Genomic DNA, 26,671 nt, shown 5'->3' on the forward strand with positions numbered 1-26,671 from the left:
CTAGCTGAAGAGTGGGCTAAAAATGCTTCAGATAAATCAACAAACAAACAATATAATTGTTTTTCCAGAAGGGACAAGTTCTACTCCCACAAGGGCTATTAAAAACATGGAAGAAAAACAACATTTGTAGTAAATTAATTGAAGAGCAGATTAAAAATGCCTCAAAAAAACAAACAAACTATGCACACAAACACACACACAGTGCAATGATTTAATGAGGGAAGCTAATCAGGCAGCGAAGGAATTTAAATATAAAACATAAGGACCTGATGCCTACCTGGTGCAAGTGCCACCATTGCGGCATGGATGATAGTCACAAACAGGGACATTGCAGTTCTCAATGTTCCTTCCTCCCAAGGCTTCGTCTATGATGAAGAGTTCTTTGTTGTTCACCTGGAACTCCCTAATGCAGCCTCTGAAGCCATAAATCCACCCAGAACTCGGATGAATCTTAATGTGATCTGGGACATTCCCAAGGAATATTGGCCCAAAGGTAACCTGAAAAGGATCACAATAAATAAGCGTATACACACAAAAATAAATCAGCCCTTACTGCAACTGCCTATAGACTCTATTCATGAAGGAAACTGAGGGAGTAGGACACAGAAACGTGGTTCATCTTGTACTCATAAGCGTGCAAATGTTTCCTGCTTCATCCATGGGTGTGCCTGGGATTCTAACTTCATGACAGCTTGATCTCCAGATATTGCTGAACTCCATGTCCCATTATGCTTGGCCATGGGGCCATGCTGGCTGTGGCTGATGGGATTTGTAGTCCAACAATACCTGGAGGGCACCGCCATGTTGATTACTGCTGATGTAAGTAATCCAAAGACTGTATGGGTGACATAAGGCTGCTCCAGACAACTACCAGTTCACTAACACAAGTCCCATTGACATAAACCGAAGATGTACACGAGTATTATCTCTAATTTCTATTGGATGTGCAGCATACCCAAAGGATTGCATCTAAATGGTCGTTGCAATGAAACGACGTTTGCTCCATCTAATAATAAAAAGGGAAGTTAATAAATCATGCTTCCAATGACTTGTGAGATAAATGGAAATAGCTGGGTTACAGTGTGACTTTGGGCTGTGATTTGCAAGTTCACCTGAGTCAACCGATGTGGCAGAAAGAGCCCCCGACGTACAGGAGGATTTTCATCTGCAGTCATTTCAAGCAGGCAATGGCCTTCGGGACTGTCAGAAGGCAACATATAGCTGGAAGGAAGCAGAAGAACTCATTGTTTGGGATGGGAAACAGGAATTGTTATGAAAATGGATTGCTAGCGTGAGAGTTAAATCTGGCATGGGCCTGGTTCCTATATGTGACAGCCCCCAGATGAACGTATGTGAAAGAGTGCATGGCCGCCGAAGGAAAATGAGTGGACAAACCACTTGTTTTGAACCAGCACCAACACTTGGGTCCAACACATGTGGCCACCACAAGTTGTGGTGGCTACATGTACAGGCCAAGCAGGGAAATGCTGGTTTATAAAGAACCATCAGACTGCAGCAGACGAGGGAAGAGAAAAGATGCAGGGTTGCTCCACTGGCACAGCTGAGAAAGCAGCAACTTTTGGCTCCTCTTCTCCTTGAACTTTTCCACCCCAGCTGGTCATTGCAGCTAAGAATTTGCCCCCAAGTTTGTTTATTTCCTCCTCCCTCTGAATTCATTTTCCTTTTGTGTCATGTCCTTTTAGAATGCAAAACCTGAGGACACAGGCTGTCTTTTGTGTGATCTGCAGCTTTTGGGGAGTATTTTTTTGGGGCTGAAAAGTTGAATAAGGGAGGGCCGTGATTCAGTGGTAGAGAATCTGCTTTGCATGCAGAAGGTTCCATGTTCAATCCCAGGTAGGGCTAAGAGAGATTCCTGCCTGAAACCCTGGAGAGCTGCTGTCAGTCAGTGTAAACAATATTGATGTAGACGGATCAATAGTCTGACCAAGAGTAAGGCACCTTAAAGGTAAAGGGTAAAGGGACCCCTGACCATGAGGTCCAGTTGTGACCCACTCTGGGGTGGCGGTGCTCATTTCGCTTTATTGGCCAAGGGAGCTGGCATACAGCTTCTGGGTCATGTGGCCAGCATGACTAAGCCACTTCTGGCGAACCAGAGCAGCATACGGAAATGCTGTTTACCTTCCTGCCGGAGCGGTACCTATTTATCTACTTCCACTTTGACGTGCTTTCGAACTGCTAAGTTGGCAGGAGCAGGGACTGAGCAACGGGAGCTCACCCCATCACGGGGATTTGAACCGCCGACCTTCTGATCGGCAAGTCCTAGGCTCTGTGGTTTAACCCACAGTACCACCTGCGTCCCTTACTATGTCCCTAAACATTATTTAAATGGATAAATAATAAAGCCAGTACCTCCATTGGTCTCTCTCTCTCTCTCTCTCTCTCTCTCTCTCTCTCTCTCTCTCTCTCTCTCTCTCTTACACACACACACACACACACACAGATTATAAGGGGTGGTCTCCATGTGTATGAACTTGTAAAGAGATATATGGAAAGTTGGCAGGTTATATAGACTTTCAAAAGCAGACCAAAGTTCTAAGTTCATTTCTTATTTCTTATTTCTTTTTTAAGGTATCCCTTTTTTATTACTCCCCTAACGCCTATTGTTTGAGAATCTGAAATGTACACAGAAAAAAGAGAGTGAGGGCGGCGGCGGGGGGGATCTTTTTACATGTGTAAGCACTGTAGATACTGATGAATTCTACTAACTGTGGTTGACATATACTTTCCCTGGTGTGGGTGATTGTTGAACAAGTAACATCAGTGCTGAATGATAGTGAACTCTCTAGACAGACGTTTTCCTTTCTGCTGGTCTACGGGGGAAATAGAAATGCTTTGGAAAACGAAGGGCTGTACCTACGAGCATCAAGATTACACTGCGATAAGAGTTATCACAACTCACAAAGGATGCTATTAATGTATACACTGGTACTGAGTTTTGGAGATAAAGCAGGACACAAGGTTAAGGGAATTTGTAAAATAAATGCAAGGGATGTCAAATAAGCTACTGAGAACTCTTTGGGGCTTTTTTTCAATGTGATCAAATCTGAGGGGAGAACGTCATGTACATTATCAGCAATAAAAAACCCATTCCCAAAGGATAGCTTTCACATAATTGTTTTTAAATTATTATTTTGTGAGGGTGGGGGGAAAAACCCCCTCTGTGAGTGCTAATTATTATTTCAGCGGTTGTCAAATGTGAGAACATAATGGGAAAGCGCTTAATTAAAATGAGCACTCAATTTGGTGAAAGCATCCTTTCCCCCCATGCTTCATTTTGAATTTCCACTTAACATTTGCGCCTGGCAACCTAATGTCAACACTCACACCCCAATCAAGGCATCCACTGGCGCTGAGAGGCAGGCAGGAATCTGTTGCATGTGCTGGGGGTCCCTGCTCAACCCAGTACAGAGGGCTAGTCTGCAGGAGAAACAGAAGGCACTGAGCATCTATTACCACACTGTAATATAGAAAAGCTCCAAAGATAAAGGGAGCCATAACCTTTTTGAAATTCCTGCACTTGGAACAGATGCATCAGTATCCTTGATAGCAAGTGTCAGTGCTGAATCTTATCTCTGGACTTTTGCAGAACATTTTGGAAGAGGCTGCCCTGCCCGTGGAATAAGGTTCAAGCCAAGAGTGAGGAAAATTCTTTTTGCTGTAGGATCAGTCACCCATGGGAAACATTGGGGGCCCATGGTGGCTTGAGCCATAGGCTAAAGTGGGTGGCGTTTGCAGGATTCCACAGTGAGGGTTGTGATGTTAACATATGAGAGTGATGGAGGTGAAATAGTTAAACAGGTTACCCAATCAGAACCTGAGTCTGAGGGACTATAAAACCAGCTCTGGGAGGGGTGAAGGGAGGAGTTTGTTGGAAGTTGGGTGGTTGGTTGGAGTGGGAGTGAATTGGGATAGAGTCTGTGGGTAGGTTGAGGTAGTGTGGCAAAATAAGCTGAGTCAGGAACAGTTAGGGGCTAGGCAGACAAGGAAATATCTGAGAGGTGGTTTAGTGAGTGAGAGCAGGTAGTGGAAGTTATAGGTCTGGATAGGCACCCCATGATTGAAATTGACCGATACCGTTTATGAAACCACACGCTTGTTAAACTGCAATAAATAAACAGAAGTTTATGTTCCAGTTTAACACTGACTGGACTCAGTATTGTACCAGGTAGGGCCTGGGTAGTGGCAGCGAGAAATAAAGTGGTGGCACAGGGATCAATAGACGGTGAAATGTCTGGGGACCCTGTATGATTGCCACAAAGGGGTTTTTTGGGGTGTGTTTTTGAGAAATACAAATGGGGAGAGCACTGTAGCACACATGTCCCACTTGTGGGCTTCCCATGGGCATCTGGTTGACATTTGGGTACCTGAGTCAAACCACACACAACATGGCGGTTCCTTGCCAGGGAAGAAGCAGGGAGTGAAGCTCTACATCAGGAACAAGGCGGAGGAGTGAAGATCTATATGCAGAGTGTTCCTTCCAGCCCGGATCTGCTGTCCCTATGGATCATGCCACGCAAAGCAGTTGCAACATCTTGCCTCATGGGAGGGCTGGCCCTTCTGGTTGACTACTGTGAGAATGGGATACTGAACTAGATAGGCCTTTGTCTGATCCAGCAGTGCTCTTCATATGAGACCAAACCACTGTATCTATGTCTAAGAAGTGCCCTCATTAGAGCCACCTCTCCAGTACTTGATGCTGTCAACCACCATGCTAGCACTTAATGGCTCTGGACATCCTTGTCTCCAGGCTTCTTGCCTTTGGGTGGAATTCAAAGCATCGTTACAGAGATGGCTGCATCAGTACAAAGCATCAAGCTTGCCTGATGGAACCATCTCCCCTCTCCTCCCCTGCTACCCCCAAGTCTGCAGCCCTGTTTTTCTAGTGGGACTTATTGTCCTGCCTCCTACTAGTGCAACTATGCAGTTTCTTCATTTTCCCATTTTCTGCTCATGAACTCTCTCTAGAGCCTGCTCTGTGGCAGAGGTCACTCCCCTCTCCTTTACACAATGTGAATAACTGGGCGTATCTTTTAGATGCAACCAGATGCATCTTTTAGATGCAACCAGCTATCTTATAAGTGGTAAAAATGGCTGCTGATTGATGGCCATGCTATGGCTGGAATGGATCTAATGGTACTCTTTAAACAGCTCAAAGTTGTCAAGGCCTCAGTTCAGACTGGAGGGCAGGGACACCCAGATCTTGCAAAGCCTGAAGTACGTATATCTGCTGTATGAGGAAATAAACAATCTCAACCCACAGACTCCCGTAACCCTTGCAGCCTGGACTGTGGTGTCTTGGGGGGAGGGGGGAAGGGGGAAGGTAGCCATTTGAACAATGACTCCACTGTGGGGATAATGCCTTCACTGCCACTCCAATTTCAACTCTCTATACTCCTGGGCAGAGTCTACTTTCTCCTACCTGGCTTTCTGTGGCCTCACTTTAACAAATTCAGAGAAGACAGGGTGGGAGACCATGGGCCTCCTATCAGCAAGGGTAGCACTGTCTTGAGAAGCTGCACGGAATGGTCTTTCTTTTGCTACCACCCACATGAGAAGGCAACACACTAGGCCAAGGTATCCTTAGGCAACTGGTAAGCACAACACAGATTTAATCAAAAATACATGAACTGTTCTGCAGATGCACCACTTCCTACAGACAGAATCTCTGGAGCAGGCATGTGGCTACTAGCTACACATTTTTATATTTTATTTGATTAGCAATGTCTATGAATGCAGCCTCTTCCCCCTGCCCTGACAACAAATATATGAAGTTTGGTATAATGGGACATGTTGCACTTGTACAGAGAAGCTTGCATTTTACAGCATATAAATATTTGTGCATGTGATGCCTGAAACTGATATGGAAACATTTTCTTTACAACTTAAAAATTGGGCTGGGTTCCTGCCTATTAGCAGAGAGACGGAAGCATTCCGGCTTTTTTTGTAACCAGAAGCCTAGCAGATCACATCAGAAAGACCAATGATGAATCCAGCGGTGCAGCCTCAAGATGTTTTTAAGCTGTATTTTTCATAATTAACCTCATACCGTATGATACCAACCTGCCCTTATGCTATAAACAGTGATGGCAATGCCTAATCGCCTACCTCGCAGAAAACAATAGCTTTTACCCTGTTGGCTTGTTTTGATGTTTGATGGAAGCATTTCTTCTGTTCCTCTGCCACATACCTATGCTAGAAATTTCAACTGTATTTGAAATCCAGCATTCCTCCTTCCCTGTCAAGGTTGCTTCCCGGCCAAAGGAATGCACACAGCAGATAAAGAAGTATTGATAGTCAAAGATAACACTTAAAAAGTCACTTCTGCAGCTCTGGATATTTATGCACACCAGTCTAACAGCTAGGCAGCATCCCCAGGTGTGAGCTCTATGGAGCAGTTGCAGCAGCAGGGGACCACTCTCCCTCTGCTATAGTTTATATACCTCTCCCCAATGGGCTGTGTGCATGCAGCTGGAGACTGCATCTGTGCAGAAACATCATCTGCTCACCCCTTTTCAATTCCCTTCTGGTTCAGGGAGAAAGTGGTGCAGGAGAGGGTAGGGAAGCACCTGGCCCTTCTCTTGCCTGACCTGCCTCTTCATCCTCTTCCTCTGACCTATCCTGTGCTCCAGCCCCCTCCAGCTCTGAAGCTTCCCCTGCCCCTGGTTCCTGCCTCCTGGCTGGTACAGGTCCCCAGAAACTACTTCCCTCCTTTCCTGAGTCAGATTCCAGCCCCCCTTTTCCTGGTCCACACTCATCAGCGTCCTGCCATTCCCCCCTCCAGGGATAACCATAAAAAGGCACATGATGTGATTTCTAAACTGGGACTTATGTGTCAAGTACAGAACCTACTTTATGCAACAAATGAAAAATCGCAAACAAATTAAAATAATTGTGGTGTGGGTGTTCTATCTACCAAAACAAGCGTCTCCTGCCTTGTCTCCCACCAAAAAGAAATATATTGTCATAGTTTTCAAGCTGTGCATTGTCAGAACACACTTCTTATCCGCTTAGATGACTTTAAAATGGAATTAGACAAATTCATGGAGTTGTTCTTCAGCATTGGTTCCTCAGATGTTGTGGGATTACAGCTCCCACCCCATCCCTGGCTATTGGCTAAGCTAGCAGAGGATGATGGGAGTTACAGTCCAACAACATCTGGTGACTCAAAGTTGAAGAACACTGGGATAGGTGTATTGGCCACGATGGCCATATGGAATCTTCTACACAGACAGCATGCCACTGAATGCCACTTGCGGGTGGGAGATAGCTACTGCCAACTTATCTAGCTGGCAGGGTTTCTTGGAGGCATCTGATTGGTCACTATAGGAAGCAGGATGCTGGACAAATGGATCATTGGTCTCTCTGGTCCAGCAAGGCTCTTCTTATGTTCCTGCAGCCTTACATTATGCATCACATCACTTTATGTCTTCTATGTATTGCACTAAATCGATGCGAAATATAATTAACATCAGAATATGCACTCCTATCAAATCAGCTATGAATTAACAGAATTCACATTAATCAAGAGAGTGTTTGGGGTCCTCCCCCCCCACCTGCACCACAGTGTCATGATAATATACATTCTGTATATTATTCCACAGAGTGGGCATTTCCTATGGAGCCGGCATCTTTCCTTCACTCTCTGTGCAATGTGTTAGGCTTCCTTTGAAAACATTTCAGAAATGACAGCTAGTGCAGAATTCAGCGGCCAGATTACTAACAGGCATCAGACAGTCTGAGCACATTGCACTGATTCTAGCCTGACTGCACTGATCAATACGGCTGGCATGGCTATGGACTCTCCGTAGGGGGTGTCGCCACAGGGGTTTGTCACGACGAGTGCTTGTACTTCCAATATTTACAACAGCACTGCTGTGCTCTGGGTCCTATATAAGAACCAGAACTACTCTGCTAAGTAAGCCCTGCAAGTTTTACATCTTTGCCAAATCTCTGACCTTCTCAAGTACATGAAAGATAAACCAAGAATTGCTTTCTGATTAATTTCATCTCAGGTTACCTCCTGATTAATCACTTTCCCACTTCATATTTGAGCTCCTAAATAATGAGCACTCCTAATATTTACCTAACACAATTGCCCACTCACCGCCCGCCGCCCCCCTACCTTCCAGCCTCATTTGTCACCAACTGTAGGTATTTATTGAGATGTAATGGATTACCATCGGCTTACAGCTGCTATTAAACAGAATCTACTTAAGCCAACTCATATAAATGCATCTTTAAACTCAAATGCTAGCTCTCGGAATGCTGCTTAGGCAAACGTCTCAGCTTGCAACGACAACAGTGAGCGACGGATGGCTCTCTGCTAGGGTGTTTTTCTGTCCTCCCCAAACCACCAGGTGGCAGTAAAGACACATGGCAAAAAAACGGGAAATGCAAAACACCTTCCTTGGCGCTCCTACCACCACCCTTGCCAAATCTCTCTAGTCATTGAAAAGTCTAACTTAAGCCCTAATTGACAGCATGATTGCTTCAGCTTCCTGCTTATATCAAGGGAAACATGGCAAAGTATTTTAAACTGATTACACTTTTGACAATATGGATGAGGATAGGTCCTGAGACATACGATTTTCCTAACTGCACTCATGCATTATAATTACCTTAATGTAATCATGTAAAAAACAACAACAACAGAAAACAAAAAACCCCACCACCACCAGCGCACTCGTGCTTGTGCAAACATACTTAGGGAAATTTTGTTTACATCAATTACAATTTTTATACAATGCTATCACCACAGCCATATTTCCTGGGGATTGCTGCGCAGACCCAACAAAATTAAAATGTCAAATCAGGGAGTGTAAGAAGTCAAGCACACGCTTGGCGGTGGAAGGCTCTAACCTTGCGAAGGCAGAACGGATGCAGGATGATCTTGCGCTGAGCACCAAGAGGGATTTTACACTGGCAGCCAGCTAAACCATATATATATATATATATATATGCATTCCTGTACCCGTGAAAATCTACGAAAGCATATATATATATATATATATATATATATATATATATATATATATATATATATATAAAAAATAAAGGCATCCAGCCTTTGGACAAATAATAATACAAACACACACTGCTTACAAGTATCTCTGCCATTTGAATCAGAAGGCTCAGGCATTTTAAATATAAGATTCGCACACTAATTTTCCACTCTTGCGTGACAAACAACCTCTATCTGCTTAATGTATCACTTGGGGGCTCAGAAATCAAGATGGTTTTACCTGTAAAGTGTTGATATTAAGGGGAGAATTTGAAATGACTGCCGTGGAACACCGAAGCAGTAGCTTCATTTACACCCTTGATTAGCCAAAGCAGTTGTCAAGGGGTACATCTAACCAGCTGTCAAGTAATATGCGAGATTTTTCGAGAACTACAATTTTTCTATTGAGCGCACGCATCCAGGAGTATAAGGATCTAAGGTACGTTTTTCAGATATAACAACCTCTTGGCTTTCCCCCTTGAATCTCTAGAGCCATGATGATTAAAAACAGTGACTTCACATTAGCCCCCACTCCAAATAAAAACAGCACCTCCCTGATGGTTTGAGGACTGGTGGGATGGGCTTTGTTTACTACTACTACTACTACTACTACTACTACTACTACTATTATTATTATTATTATTATTATTATTTACAAATGCACTATTTTTGCCAGCCCTAACCATCATTCTCTTTCCTTGTCTTTTTGGAGGTGCTGGCAAGCCCCCTTAGCAGCATACTTGGGCAGCTTCAAGTATTATACTAAAGCTAAGCCATTGAAAGAAAAGTGTTCTTTTTATGACTGGCATTTTCTTTAAGTGGCAAAATGCATTCCGCAAAGTTCCCAGGATCTTAAAAATCTGCAATATGCAAAAGGAAGCTATTGTGTGGGCATGTAGGGTAAGATCCATGCCCTCTTTCATGTGGATATGATATGTGAGCAGGCGGACTAAGTAATTTCAGTGTCAGCTTCAGGTTCACACTGGGGTTGTGTGCACAGAACTGCCTCCACCTTCAAGGCACCTGAGAAGTCTGCTGAAGTTTGACGACCAAACCCTTTTGGAACCAAGTTAGGAGCAAGGCAATGCAGAGGGCTTATCTATAACTACATAGCTAGACAGATACATTAAAATGATACATTAAAATGAGCAGTTAACCAAAACGATGAAGAACAATGTCTCCTTTCCACCTCAGATCAGTACTCTGGTGGTATAGCTGTTGCGGAGAAAAACTGTCTGGTTCATAGCCTACCTTCCTTTCACCACCAGGTTATGCTTAAACCAGTGTGGTGGTCTCTCCAGTGTGGTGTAGTGGTTAAGAGCAATAGACTCATAATCTGGGGAACCTGGTTCGCGTCTCCGCTCCTCCACATGCAGCTGCTGGGTGACCTTGGGCTAGTCACACTTCATTGAAGTCTCTCAGCCCCACTCACCTCACAGAGTGTTTGTTGTGGGGGAGGAAGGGAAAGGAGAATGTTAGCCGCTTTGAGACTCCTTCAGGTAGTGATAAAGCGGGTTATCAAATCCAAACTCCTCCTCCTCCTCCCTCTTCTTCTTCTTCTTCTTCTTCTTCTTCTTCTTCTTCTTCTTCTTCTTCCTAGTGGTCACTGCTATGGACATACAACCTGACTGATTGTCTCCAGGCACTGCGGTTGTCCCACATGACAGGGTTAATGTTGCCACTTTGAGACTCCTTTGGGTAGTGATAAAGCAGGATATCAAATCCAAACTCCTCCTCATCCTCATCCTCCCCCTCTTCTTCTTCTTCTTCTTCTTCTTCTTCTTCTTCTTCTTCTTCCATTCTGGTCGAAATGTACATTCAGACAGCACTTAATTCTGCTCTCCCTGCATTTCTTTACTTGATAACATATGTGTTTTATTTGATCTTCCACATGACATAAAACCCACTTCTAGAAATGTAGCAGAATCTAATGGAAGTTTAGCATTCATTTCTGTGTTAATCACTTCTGGCAGGGGGTGTGGGTGGGGAAACCCTGTTAAGGAGGAAAATCACAAGAGTTTTGCACTGTAGTTTTCTTGCTGTTTACAGGGATGATAGAATCCTAGAAATGTAGAGTGGGAAGGGACCCCCAGGGTCATATAGTCCAACCCCTTTGTAGTTCAAGAACAGCCCTGGGTGGGTTTGAACTGTCAGCATGCAGAGGGCCACAAGGCCAGCTGGCTAGCCCCAGCTGAGTCATCTCCTTTCAGCTGTCCCGCTGCGAAGACCCATTGGCCTCTGGTCCAACGTAAATCAGCGACCTGGGCTTCAAAGCCAAGGCACATTATTTCAGCAGAGTAAACTGCACACACAGAATAGGCATGAGGCTTGTGGAAGCATACTACAACTACGGATTTATTAATCATAAATCAGGACAAAGAAACATGTCGCAAAAGCTATACACACAATGGAAGATCCTAGCATACTGTGCTGGTATGTAAACAGACATGTGACACACAATGGTTCCATGTCTGCTCCTTAAGGTGGAATGGAAATCTCAACATGAACTACCAACAGGACAGATACACTGACCCATTGCACCACAGTGCTGGGTTATATTCTGGCATACATTTATTCCCTGCCAATTTTCATATGGGGGTGGGTGGGTCATGGGGGAACAGACACACACATGAGCAATGTGGCAGTATGTCCAGTGTCCATTGTTCTGTCATACTGTGCCCGCCAGTGTGAATGAAATTTAGTGCTACGTGGCAGTCTGTTAATTGAAAAGACACACAGTTCCACAGGTAAATGCAGTGTAAAACAAATGTTAGAAACCAGGACAGAAGAGCTAGCATTATAACCAGAAAACTGACGCAGCAATCTAAGCCTCTGATCTGCCATGTTGGAAGCAAATTGAATCCCTCCACCCAACCCTGCCTTTCACTGCTGGCCTCCGCTGCCATGGAGTTCTGCTGTTGTCCTGGCTAAATGGAGGGCAGAATGCTAGCATTTTGGGTGGATTCTGTGCTAACGCTGCTGCTGTCACATGACAGCAATGGCTCTGATTTGGGCTTCTCTGCTGTGCTGTGAATGCACGTTTGTCGCTGCCTCCCCCATTCTGTGCTGGCCAAAGGTAGTAGCTGGCCAAAGGTCTATCGCTGCTGGATAGGACTTTGGATTGCCTTCTTAGTCTGGGAGGTGTGAACTGGCATGGCTTGCTTTAAAATGTGAACCGAACAAAACTGTTCTCCATCCCTAACTTCATGCAATGTGTAATGAGTCTACTCACAAACAACTATTTGCATACTTTCCACTTGGTGAGCTCAACCTCTAGGAAGATAATAAGGCTGTTGTATCATCCCTTAAAGACAGAAATGCAAATTAAATTCAAACAAATAGATAAACCTTTCGTTTGAATTGAAACAGGAGAGTTTATCAGGACAGGTCCTCAAGCTAGACCCTCATGCAGCAGTGACCGTCACAATGGTCCCCCTCCCATTTTTGTTACTGTTCTATACACTGATGGTGCTGTATAAACCACACAAAATTAATGCAAGTGACAAATGTGCAGCTTATTGCTTCTTGTGAAAATGCCCCAGGAGTCTATGCAGTAAGTTGCCTACTTGTCTTCAGGCTTTAACCAAAGTTCATATGCAGTGTTTGTGACTGTATTTTGGGGGGATATTTCTTCTTATGGTTTACCTATATTACTCATTTTAAATACTGCATTGCCGTTCCCTTTAAGGCAGCTTTAAGGCTCATTCTTACTTTCCCATGACATTCTTTTGCTCTTTTGTCTGAAATACGCAGAGATAGTTAATTAGCTAACAATCACTGAAAAGTGGCCTGAGGTGTAGATCATTATATTAATTTTTTTAAATCTTCTTTTCTGTGTTGTTGTCTTGACCTTTCATACTTTCTAACAACAATGAAAAAAACAAGGCTGTGGGGCTTAATTTGCCAATGTAATTAGAGGACCAATGTGTTTCATGGTGAATATATATATTGCTAGTAATCATTCTAGCAATGTCCTTCCTTTGTACCCATTCTGGTCTAGAGCCAACCTTCCTGAATATGGATGGTCAAATGAAACAGTGTCATCTAGATGTAGTCTTAAGAATGCCTTGCACAATGGTACTGATATTTCCTTATTGGCACTTGAAATATGTCATCTAAAACACACATAAAAGAAAAATGTCTGGATCTGTGGAACTACTTCACACTGGCATTTCATAGTACCGTAATCTTCTTCTTTGGCAATCACTCGTAACCAAGTAAGATTGTCTTCCATAAACATGGTTTTAACAATGAGTCCGTAAGTGACTGTGGAGGCCAATTCTGGATCCACACGTCCTTCCATAGTAGGGACATTGGTTTCCTGGCAGGATTTGTTCACGGTTTGGATTTGCCAAGCGTGTCTTCCTCTTAATACATTCCTCCCTTGTGTCCTGAGTTCGAGCGTCTTCAAAGCCCATGACACAGTAATCATAATCATAGTAATCATGGCCCTATGAAGCTGAGGAACAGGTTACTTGAGAAGCTGCCTTATGGAAGAGTTTCTCCTAAAGGTTCCAAAGATATCAGTAGCCTGCTCTGCAATAACTCAGAGCAGGGATTTTAGTGTGGCTGCCCTGGGACAGCATTCCTGTCATGCTACAGCAGCTCCTTACCATGTGTACTTTCCAGAAACAATGGAGGACATTTTTGTTCTGGATGAGCAGGTCTCTGCATGGGTATCTCATCTTATTGTTTTGCTGTTCTTTTCTGTGCTGGTTTTAATTGCTGTTTTCACCCTAGCTTTTTTTATTATTCTCTGTGCATCACCTTGAGACATTCATGTGGAAGGTGATTATCATCATTATCATCTTGTGATTAGCCAAGATGCACCTTCCTCTTCCACTGCTTTGGACTGTTATGGTCAAAAAAGAAATACTTCAGCTGTCAGTGTAAACTTGCAGTTTATACACTGTGCTAGATTCATAATGATCTAGTGTATGTCTACTCACTTGTTTCTCTTTGTTTTCTTGTATTAATGAGTTCTTGGAGGTATCACGCCCTAGTTGGCTCCATTAAAAATAATAAGAGAAGTGATACCTTTCTGTGGTGACAATCTCTTCCATAAGGAATGGAAGGCAAAGAGTCATTTGTTCTATTGTATGCTTACTCTTTTTTGTTTCCTTCCCACATACAGGCATTTATTTTACTTTCCCCAAATTACATTTTTATCCTGCCATGGGTTCAGCAATCTTCCACACTGTTCAAATTATTATTATTATTTTGGTCAAGGACCCTAAGAGACAATCAATTGAAGGTGGGAATTAACCTCAGCACTGACCATAGACAGCCCCCACTTCCTCTGAAGCCTCAGAGCATAAGAAGCTCATTTTGACACCACATCAATTGCCAAAGCAGGCTCGGTTGCCTCGCTTAGGGTACAAGCATTCCAGCTTGGAAACCGCAGTGGAGCACATTATCCCTAGCACCACCGAAGCCAATGGCTACTAATACAGGCAAGGCTCCTTTAACTGCCAAGGGGTTTCCCCAGCAGAAGTGGAGGAGACACTCAGACTGAGTTGCAGACCTATTTAACATCTCAGTCTATGGATGTTTGCGTAATGCAGGCATAGGCAAACTCCGGCCCTCCAGATGTTTGGGACTACAATTCCCATCACCCCAGCCACTGGTCCTGTTAGCTAGGGATGATGGGAATTGTAGTCCCAAACATCTGCAGGGCTGGAGTTTGCCTATGCCTGGCGTAATGCTTGCACTGCGTATGCAGTTCTCCAGTCTGAGCTCCTTTTGGAGCTATCCAGGGTGCTGACTGTGTGGCTGTGATGGGGCTTTATCTCCTGGAGCAGACTACCTTCTTCCAAGGAGTTACAAGCATTATGGAATATTTTCCCTCCCTCATTGTCTTAATCCTGTGAGGTAGGTGGTGGTGGTGGTGATGGTGAGGCAAGGAAAGAAGGGCTACCCTTATGCTATTCATATAATCAGTTATCAGTAATCAATATATTCATATATGCTCACACATAATCAGGGCTTACAGTATTTTTATAATCCATTTTGAATCAAAGGAAAGCTTTTGCCTTAGCTAACTGCAAACTGCTTGGAACAGCAACTTAGAACCGACCTTTCCCCTAGAAACATCCGTGTACCCTGAACAAAGGGGAAAACATGAATCAGAGACACTGGTACAAAATCCCCTCAAATACAGGCTAAATTAATCCACAGAACAGGAAGAGCTAAACCACAAAAACTCCAAAACTCCCTGTCCTGTCAGAACTAGGGGAGAGGTTAGACAGCGCATCATTGCAGGCAACGGAAAGCAGAAGTAGAACTCTGCGCTTGACCAGGAGCTGTAAGCCTGGCAAGAAGCTCGCTAATTGGTTAATTTTCGCTGGCGATTCATGACTGTCTCATGATTGTCTCATGATCTGTGATTTGCTGTGATTTGCTCAGGTATAAAGACCTCAGGATTTCTGTCATTCGGGGTCCCAGTTCTTTGGAAGAGATTCCACTGGGTCCTTATTGCTCAGCAATAAAACCTCACCTTCTTTTCTCCAAAGCTGTGTCTGCCTGATCCTTATGCACTCTAAGTGGGTACCGTCTATACTTTCACGTGCTACATTGGAGGCAATAAATAGAGACTTCCCCAAGATCAACCAATGGGTTTCAAGGCTGAACAAGGATTTTAACCTGAAACCTGGTCTTAGTCTGGCACTCTAACAATTATGCTACACTGGCTCTCAATGACACTGTGTGGTCTGCTGAATACACAGTTGGGAAAATTGTATTCTCTACACTCCTCCTTACTGTGCCTTATACAGCTTATACTTATCCCTCTATAACAACCTTACAGACATTTATCTATAACAACCTTACAGACATTTGCCTGTATCCTTCATACTCTGCCTTTGTTTCTGTGCTATCAGCACAGTCCTGTGCATATCTATTAGCCCTATTGAGTTCATTGGGGCTCACTCCTAGGTACGTATAGATGGACAACACCTCATTTACGCAGGGGTTGCATTCTGAGGCAACACACATTTATGTGAAATCACATATATTGGGAACACCCATTGAAAAAGCCTGCAGACACTCTTCAAATCTCCTTGCTCAAACACCAACTCTTCACAGGCATCAAAGTTGGGTGCAAGGGCTCCTGGGATTGCACTTGCAAAGGGTCGCGGGATTGCTAGAGGCTATTTTCACACTATTTTTGTTCTTGTGCTCTTTTAGGGCAGTTTTTGCTCCTTTTCACGCCACGTCTGGGTTGGCAGTGATTTGCATGCCTTGAATGTGTGTAAATGGGGAGTTGCCTGTATAGGATTGCTACACACTTTATACTGGGAGCTCCTTGGGAACAAGCACTTGCTACGTAACTCTGTTCTTATTCCTATGGACATAAGGAAGGCTTTTGTAAGAACTGCTCCAATGGATAGTAAAACAGTTCTTTTCTTAGCTCTACCATTACCCACTCACAGATTTCTTAACATCTCTGTTGGATCACCTGAGAACAGAATGCACTCTGACTCAGTTCCCCACCAGGAAAAACGAACAGGTGTGCTGTGGAGGAGGATGGGGGCAGAGGAAATGGTAATTATCTCAATGTTGTGACATTTTAAACATTAATTGTTAATGCCCGCACAGACCTGTGTAGCTAACTTAGTGCTCATCATTATACTTCACTTACACTACACTAATAAAATAATTGCCACCTACAATTTGAGACTGACAGTTGGCTGGAGCTCCCCTTAACACCAGATGCTATGCGTTGGGTTTGAGGGGAAATGGTTTCTTAATTATGAGGATAGGGAATATATGAGACTTCTGTGGATTTATACCAGCAAGAGACTGATGGACCTGCCATGAGAAACTCACCATTCCTGATAACTGAACTAGCAGCGATGCTTATTTTTAGCATCTAACGCAGACCTTCCTTTTAAAAAAATTGTTTTGGGCAATCAGCTCTTTTCCTTTCATCATGGCTTTGACATTAAGTGCTTTGTACGCAGCAAGGTCAGTTTTCTAATAACAATGTTAAGAAAAGACAACTATGTTTCATTCACTTCAACTTAATGTTCAGAATTCTTTTTAAAATAATAATAATGATAATAATAATTAAAGCACTGAATGGTGGCCTAGAGAGACAGGCTGTATCTTCCAGCTTTCAACCAGTTCCATACGATTCCAGGCACATCAAATTTCCAACAGAAACAGGTCCTGGAATATTGTATTTAAATGTTTGCTTGCTTCACAACATCTATATCCTGGCCTTCCAGTTTTTTGTTTTTGTTTTAATACAGCTTCAAACAGTCAATATAAGCAACAGAACAGAAAGCAGCAGAAAAGAGGCACAAAATTACCATAAATCCTGCACAGGAATACAATTTAGTAGCAGCAGTAAAAATCGCTAGCCATAACTATTTCGCTAGCCATAGCTATTTCCAGGCAAATGAAATGTTTAGACCTGGCACCTGAAACTCAACAAGACCAAGCCAGGCAACCCCCCCCCCCCCCGGGAGAATGTATCATAACTGGGACAACACTGTATAACTGGATGCTACCTGCTCAACCTCTAAAGGTAGAAACACCTAGAAATGGGCTTCCAAAGATGATTTCAAAGGTATTAGGCTGCATTCACATATGGGGTTTGTTGTTTAAATTTAACTTATCAGAAGGCTAGAGTGTCTGCCCCATATTGTAACTTTCCTTTCACACTGCACAAGCCCATTCCTTCACATCTTGACCACTATACCGCCATGCTGCAGTACATGTCATTCCTCCATGCTGTTTCTCTCTCCTTCTACATTCAGCCATTCTTCTAGGTTTTACCTTTCTACTGTATGATGAGATACTGGCATGCTTTCTTGTGAGGCAGAAAGGAAAGGAAAGGAAAGGAAAGGAAAGGAAAGGAAAGGAAAGGAAAGGAAAGGAAAGGAAAGGAAAGGAAAGGAAAAAGAGTGACCCTTGAAATGGGCAGGGAGTGCAGTGCACACCTCACAACTTGCCTCTTGAGTGGTTGCAGTATGAACCAGTAAAAAAAGTGGGGAAATTGCCACACAAAACATGATTTTACAGGTTCAGAGGACTACAGTTTTTTCATCTCCCTGCAATCAAATAACGCATCAATGAGCACTAAACTTGCACTACATTCCATTCCATTTGTTTTCTGGAAGTGGTTTCTACATTGTGTGAAGGTGCAAATATAATGCACAAAATAACAGTTAGGAAAACATCAGTAAGATGGAATAAACTGCAGCCTTTGTCACTTCTATCATTTTTGTGTACTAAGCGGCCAACTTGCAACTAGAAATTGATGCTAGACTTAAATATTACCAAGGGACCTGGGAGCAGCCACAAATTGTCCTGCCCTTTTGTTCCACAGATCTTTTTTGTCTGCTCACTTGTTATAGTGACCAAAGTTCCAGGTTCGCCATGTGGCTCGGAATAGAATAGGTGGACTACAGGCCAAGTGGGACAACGCTGACAAGTGAACTAGTCCACTAGTCTATCTGGAGGCGATTAGGAATGGGGCATTCTCAATGGTATTGTCTACAATTTGGAGCAGTCTGCCCCAAGAGACACAGAAAGTATCCTGACGGTGATGCTTTCGCCAGCAACTAAAAACATTTTTGTTTATCCAAGCATTTTTTCTGCTCTAATAAATTTATATAGTTTTGATGTGGTTAATATTTTGGACACCACTTTGGTACTTCTGTGAAAAGTGATATATAAGTCTTTTAATAAATGTGTTTCTTTCTTATTACTAATCCAATCTGAGTGAATGAAACTACCATTGTGACGGTCTGCACTCAGCCTTTGAACTTCAGCCACTGCCATTTTTCAACCACACTTTCAGCAACTGCAGTATGCATTCTATCCTTGACCCAAGCTGAGAACTGTAATAGAGCAAGCAGCAGGCTGCTTTCCTCTGAATACAGGCCCTTGTCAAATTCCTCCAGACTAATCCCTCTTTTCATATGCTAAACAGCTCAGGTTGCATGGCAATTGAAGACAATATTCTATTTATGCATCAGATTGCTAGTATTTCACATCTTGATTACAATTTTTTTTCACAATAGCATGCACACACACTCTTCTGTAGTCTATAGATAAAAAACCCATCTAACAGAGTGAGATAAAAACAATCAGACCTAGAGTGTGCAAAAGAAATAAATACAAACAGCTAAATGCCAGCATATAACCTAGATACTGTGGTATTTAACTAATTGTGCTGATTTGCTGGCAAATCAGTTGCTAAAACAAATCATAAACACAAAAATCATCCAATACATGGTATAGCAAAGATAATACAGCAAAACCGATCTGTAATGGATTACTTAGATTTAAATTTTGTCCAAAAATATGTTCAAAATCTATCATAATCCATTCAGAACTTTGCCCTGACTCTTCATTACTAGCACTCATAGATGATGACAAAAATGATGTTAATGGACTCTGTCTTCTAAAAACTAGAAGAAAATGGATCAATGTATTCCACAGAAAAGAGTGTCCTCAAGAAATGTAAGATGTTGAATTCTCTTTTGTATCAGTCAATTTGGCAAAATACACTTACATTTATTGAGGATTTTTAATTCATGGATTTTGTGTGTCTGCACATAAAAGGAATTGATATTTTCAGTTCCTTTTTATGTGGTCATAGGACAAATACTCTAGAAGCCCATAAAAGCAATATATAGAAATCTTAATGCACACTTAATGAAACAATACTGTCCAGAAATTCTGGTTTTTCTGTTCAAGCTTTGTTTAAAAAAAAAGAAAAGAAAAGAAAAAAGGAGGGGGGCATTTTCCAGCAGTCATTCATAGAAGCCCAGAAGCTGAATTGCACTATCCCGATGATGAAAATGGCTGCCAGGAAATCGTGGGTGTGTCCAAGATGTGTTGAGTCTGGTTGCTTCCTGCATTTGATTGCATTTCAGGCCACTGCTTCTGGAGCAATTTTTGTAGTTGTTGTTATTTGCATGGAAAATGTAACAAAATACCAAACAATGGTAGCAAGTTCATTAGATTGGGTCATTGAATTACTACTTATTGAAGATAATCAGAGCATGGGGTGGGGGGTAGTATTGCATCTAGGAAAGAAAGGTAGACTTACAGTGTGTTCCAAAACAGCTTATATCATGAAAGGTCTTCTCTTGTTATTTGTGTATTGCAGGGATGTCCAACTCCCGAGAGACTGCGATCTACTCCCACCATAAAAACACTGGCAGTGATCTACCTACTGGATTGATCAAAGTTGTTGAGCTTTTTGGCAGGAGTATTCACCAAAGTTGTTGAGCTTTTTTCCTTTTTCTTTTTTGAACGATCTATCAGGATCATGGGGTCGACCAGGATCGACCAGGAACGCTCCGCAATTGACTGATTGGACATCCCTGGTGAATACATATGTCCCTTCCATCTCTACAGCTCTCTGATTCTATCTAATAAAATCATACCAGGTTGAATAAAATGTCTCTGGCTTCTCTTGATTCCGGATCTCCCATATATGGCAGACAACCTGTTCCATAGCCTTGATATGCCACAACTTCGTGTTTTCACTCTATGAACATCTTAGTTAGCTCTCAGAAGCAATTTAAACAAACTTTTGCTGTACTGTACAAGAACAATGCTCAACGTGACTCCTTGGTTTCTATTTTTGATCACACAGCCTACAATTTTGCAACATTTACTCAACAGTCATTTAAGTGGTATAGTTGCTCTCTTTGCCCATATTAAATTAGAGAAATGCTGCAGTGATCCCTGAAAGCATCTAATTTACCTCTACTGGATTACTATTAGTCCTGAACAACCTTCCCCAGCCTAGTGTCATCCAGATGTTGACTCCCAACTCCCAACTGGCCAGAATGGCCAGTGATCAGGGATAAGAGGAGTTGCAGTTGTCCATCAACATCTGAAGAGCACCATATTGAGGAAGCATGATACAAAGTAAACTCAGTTGCTTCTTGAAAGACCAACCACATCACAGAATATGATTTGTCTACTTGGCTGATTTCTGATGGGCGCAGGAGCTTTGAATGTGCATTTGGGAGTTCCCTTGCCTGTGATAGGTCTCCTTACATTTTAAGTGGAAGAATCTGATGTGTGTACAGAATCTGTTGCACAAGAGGATCTGTCGTCCCCACTGGACTGAATGGGCATGCATACAAACCATTGGACTGAAGTGAATCTGTGCACCAGTTCATCGTTCCATAAATTTATTTTCTGCAGTTTTAGAGAGCATACGATTCCCACATTCTTGAGAAATATGTTACTGCTAACTTTATATTATTATTAATAATAAATTCATATAAATGAGTCTCATTATGCTTTGCTTTTCTCTAAGATGGAGATAAAACACACCTTCCTATAGGAATCCAGATTCTCTGTTTGCCTCTGTATGTACAATGCAAGTACAGCAGGTCATCCTCTAAAAACATGTCATCCAAACAAATAGCTGAACAAAACGCACAGGGGAAAAACAGTACAGAAGGTTCATGAATATTAACAGATGGGAGAAAAATATGTAACACATTTAACATGGATCACTAAATGTACATGCATAGTTTTGTCTGGAATGCTCCCCTTCTAAGCAGGAGATATTAGGTTTGTTAAAATAAAAGCACTGTTGGCAAAAGTCACTTTTATGCTATTTGAAATGCAATATATTTCTTAATGAGGATGTGAAAACAACCAAACAACCTTCTTCCCACAATCTTAAATTAACATTATTTTAAGTATACAATTATTTTAAAGTGTAAAGAAAACAAAAAGCAAACAGGGTACTGGCTTACTGTTACATGCTCACCAAGAAAGGCTGTAATCCTACCCATGTTTACTCAGAAGTAAATCCTACTGAATTAAAAGGGGCTTATTCTCAAGTATATGGAGTTAGGATTGCAGTTGCTAAATCACATACTGTGCTCACACTGACTAAAATCCCCAGGTTTAACATTTTTAGGTTTCTAGATGAAATTAATTTTCAGTTTTCTCTGTAATATTATGGTTGTTGTACCATGTATGTTAACAGCTGGATTTATTGGAGAATATTTCACTAAAGAGAAAAAAGTTGAGATGTTATATTTCATTTCCCGAGGATGCTTAGGGGACATTAATCATGTAGATACTTTAAGCACAATGCAGTACCCTGAGCAAGGTTTCAATTTATCTGAATAAATATTTCTAACTGACAAAAAAATTCATTTCAGATTAAACTGCCTCTTTCTGATTTGCAACTGTGTTTGGACTAGATGCAGAAGTTTAATCAGAGTCAATTTAACTTTTCTGCTTCTATTTAATAATGTGGAATCACTGACTCCCTGCCTGCTAGCAAGAATTTGTTTTTCACAGCAAACCTAAATCACACTTGGCTTGATTTTATTTACCTTTAAAGTGAACAATTTATATAGCATATTCCATTTTTTTGGTATAGAATTAGATATATGTGAAGATGATTGTGTGGTGCAGTTCTTTTCACAAATCTATAACAGCATAATGGCAAAGTTGGAAACAAAAAGCCTAGCATAGCATCAAGCAAGCTGTAGTGATTTGTCGCTACAAAGCAGACTGTGAACATCAATGTATTGCCATCTTAATACAAAGAAGCACAAAGTGTAATAAAGAAGGCTGACTGTTCCACTACTTCAGTTCTAGAAGTACAGCCCAGTTGCATCTATGTTGACTTAGAAGTAACATTTTCATGGCACTTGCAGCCAGGTAAGCACCCATAAATTTTTGTCCTTAATGAAAATGCCTTAGTGGCATGGATTTACCAATGAAAGGAAGGTGTACAGCTTTCAGAACATTCTGCTGGTAGGTAGTACATTAAAAAATAGTGATATATGTGGCAGTCTTTACCCAAGCAACACACACGAGCGAGTTCATTCATTTTCAGCAGATAGTGACTATAGGTGCACCCCAGGCCCCATCCAGGTAATGGACGTGGTACCCGCCTTTCTTCACCATCACTTTTGGCCCAAGGCACACATGCACGTTAGTCCCCTTCATGCTTCTCTGATGTGAATGCTATTCAGGACTGCAGATCTGAGAAACAGGGTAGCTAAATTCCTTCTACAATTCACAGAACCTGAGTTCTGTTTCCAGATCCAATGTCCTTTTTAAAAAATACCATAAAGGTGATTTTTCCACCTCCCTCTCCTTCCTAGAAGAGTGAGTGTTCTTGCTCCAGTGTGGTTTATTCTCTGTGTCTTACAGGATTCATTTCACAGCAGATGTAGTCCTCCATTCATCTAATGACTTGGGGGTGGGTATGAAATACACATTTTAGAGTACTCCAACTCTTTTTTGTGACTTCCATGCTTCCCCTCCCTCCCCTTTTTCTGTCCATCTGTTAGTCTAGACATGCAGAACAGTCTTTTGAGTTGTGAGTCAGTATCTTTAAAACACTCCCCACACTGAAGTGCACCGAGCTGCATCATTGGAGTTGGCATCTGTCTGCCTCGGGAGACAATGGAAGAGTGCGCCTTCAGGGTGAAGTCAAACCATTGGTGTTTCTTCTTTCTGAGCCAGTGTGGTGTAGTGGTTAAGAGCGGTAGACTCATAATCTGGGGAACCGGGTTCATGTCTCTGCTCCTCCACATGCAGCTGCTGGGTGACCTTGGGCTGGTCACACTTCTTTGAAGTCTCTCAGCCCCACTCACCTCACAGAGTGTTTGTTGTGGGGGAGGAAGGGAAAGGAGAATGTTAGCCACTTTGAGACTCCTTAGGGTAGTGATAAAGCGGGTTATCAAATCCAAACTACTCCTCCTCCTCCTCCTCCTCCTCCTCCTCCTCCTCCTCCTCCTCTTCTTCTTCTTCTTCTTCCTAGTGGTCACTGCTATGGACACACAACCTGACTGCAGTTGTCCCACACGTCAGGGTTAATGTTGCCAGCATTCATGCCATGTTTTCAGACATCTTTGAAAAGCTGAGTTGGTCGGCCAACAGGCCTGGTGCCTGAAGCCAGTTCCCCGCAGAGCGTGCCCTTGGGAATCCTGCCATTTTTTCTTCTGATGTTGCTGAGACAGTGGGCTTGGGAGAGCACATCTTTGTTTGAGATTCTGCCCTGTCTTGTGATCATGGTATATTGTTGTATTTTAGGAAACAGGTGAAGACACACCTCTTTGCACAAGATTTTTTTGGGAGGAAGTAACTGTGATGGAATGAATCTATTGAGAGTTTGACACTGCTACTTCATTATGAGTTAAATTGAGGTAGTGGTTTTTATATTTTTGCATTGCACAGTTGCCAGGCTGTTTATTTTCTTGTAAACCACCCCGTGGCCTTTAGGTGAAGGGCGGCATATACTTAGCTGCTAAGAAATGTAAATAAATACAGTGGTACCTTGGGTTACATGCGCTTCAGGTTACAGACTCTGTTAACCCAGAAGTAGTGCCTCGGGTTAAGAAATTTACCTCAGGATGAGAACAGAAATCGTGTGGCAGCGGTGCGGTGGCAGCAGCAGGAGGCCCCATTAGCTAAAGTGCCTCAGGTTAAGAACGGTTTCAGGTTAAGAATGGACCTCTGGAACAAATTAAGTTCATAGCCAGAGGTACCACTGTATGTTTGTGGTAATTTATTATTATTATTTCAATGCAAGCACAAAATGAGATGCTGTGAAGGAGCAAATGTAGTGACAGAAGTAGATCCCAGAGCTTTTCCAGAAGATGTATTTCTTTTGCTGGGATATAATAATTGCCTTGCTAGATGAAGCCAAAGCCCTTTCGGCTTTTGACTCCCAAGAGTAGCCAACCTGGTGCCACTTTCCCATAAAATTGTGCTCAAAGTGGCTCACAACATAAATCAACAACTCTAAGTGTGTGTGTGTGTGTGTGTGTGTGTGTGTGAGAGAGAGAGAGAGAGAGAGAGAGAGAGAGAGAGAGAGAGTACCCATATTAGGAACAACTAGCAATAATAATAATATAAATAAATAAATAAATAAATAAATACAAAAAACCCAATCTACACAACATTGTATAAAACAACAGAAGCAGTAGGGGGAAATTGGGGTTATGTCAGTTTCGCACCCATTTGTCGGTTTCAAAACTTACTTCTATCTAACCTTGGCCCTTTTCCTAGATCACACCATCATAGCTATGTTTGAGCATTATAAAACATATACTCTATACTCTGTCCAGGTAACATTCAGGTGACATTACCCAGTTACCTGAAGCAATTTCAAAATGAGTTTCTCAACTTTTGCCCGTGTCTGCTAAGACAAAATAATAAGATGCTGGATGCGGCGGCAAAGCACTGTGAAACTTGTCGGCGATAAAATGTTAGTTCAAATTGTAGCTCAAGAACGTGTGTGAGGTGAGATGAGGTGCATTGGCTTTGTGCAGCTCAGCTTGAATTTGAGCTGAGCAATTCGGTGCAGCTCCATTTACTACCTAATGTAGCTGTAAAGGTGCCTTGGCCCTTTGGTCTTCCGCATTCGCAATACAACCTTCAGGTTATTGAAGATTCTTCCTATTTCAGTCAAGTCAGTGAGGGAAAGAGGGCAACGTTTCGCAGCTCTGCCTGCCTTCACGGAATTTTCTGTGTTTGTTCTATCCCATTAAAATGAAATTGTATAAAACAAAGCCAGCATGTATTTGTATGTGACTAGGAAACAAAGCGACGTGTCATGTGCCACAGAGGGTGAGTGTTCAAAACGCAGAAGCCCAAAGTCCCCTGGTGCATTTGGAACTAGTTGTATGGGGAGGTTTTTAGACTCTAAACTAGAGCTTTCCAAACGTTGTGTCGCGACACATTAGTGTGTCGGCTGCAATGTGTAGGTGCGTCGCACAAATGCTCCCCATGCTGCTCTCAGGGCTGAAAGGGGTTAGTTTAACCTCTGGGTTTGCTAGTAAAACGGAATTATGTACTGTGTCGTGAAATGATCCATGTTTAAAAAGTGTGTCACCAGCATGAAAAGTTTGGAAAACTCTCTCCTAGACAATAAGGGCAAGAGATCTACAGTTTGAAACTACAACAACCCAGTGAAGCCAGAGTTACTGTTTCATACTATGTACCTAAAGACTAAACATCTGAAATCCAAATAGTTCCATTTCATTACACTGTGGATCATTAGTCGGCCAAGCTAAAGTTAAAAGAAGAGGTTACGCTGTAAAAGACGATCAGCAATACTACAGAATATGGCATGGACCAAATGTAAGTTGCTGGACCAATGGCCCATCTTGGATCTGTGGATTAGCACAGCAGCTTTCAAGGTTTCATGCAGGGTTTTTTCCCTAGCCTTGATCCTTAAGATCCATTACAAAGATATACTAAAGACTGAACACTGACTCTAAGTCTAGACTCAATTATTTGATCTGCAGTCAAACAACAAGCACACTGCAGCAAATTACAGGATTAGACATACAGTGGTACCTCGGGTTAACTACTTAATTCACTCCGGAGGTCTGTACTTAACCTGAAACTGTTCTTAACCTGAATCACCACTTTAGCTAATGGGGCCTCCTGCTGCTACCGCGTCGCCGGAGCACAATTTCTGTTCTCATTCTGAAGCAAAGTTCTTAACCTGAAGCCCTATTTCTGGGTTAGCGGAGTCTGTAACCTGAAGCGTATGTAACCTGAAGCATATGTAACCCAAGGTACCACTGTATTGGTAATCAAATGACCTGATATGAAAGCACTATCTACAGAGAGTGGCCCCGGATGATCCTATATCTTCCAAGATAGCACAACTGTAAATAACTTACA

General features: G+C 42.4%; 1 protein-coding gene across 2 annotated transcripts in view; it reads right to left on the bottom strand.

The window, feature by feature from the left end:
* The window catches only part of EYS (eyes shut homolog), a 499,923-nt gene that overhangs the window by 73,054 nt on the left and 400,198 nt on the right, over window positions 1–26,671 (bottom strand). For both annotated transcript variants that reach the window (XM_081856657.1, XM_081856658.1), the window contains 2 exons: window positions 1,113–1,221; window positions 278–498 (listed from right to left, as the gene is read on the bottom strand). In XM_081856657.1, coding sequence (XP_081712783.1) covers window positions 278–498; window positions 1,113–1,221 — 330 coding nt within the window. The remainder of the gene's footprint in view (window positions 1–277; window positions 499–1,112; window positions 1,222–26,671) is intronic.

This window comes from Podarcis erhardii, assembly GCF_964252035.2.
Source record: "Podarcis erhardii genome assembly, chromosome: 3".
NCBI classification, from domain to species: Eukaryota; Metazoa; Chordata; class Lepidosauria; order Squamata; family Lacertidae; genus Podarcis; species Podarcis erhardii.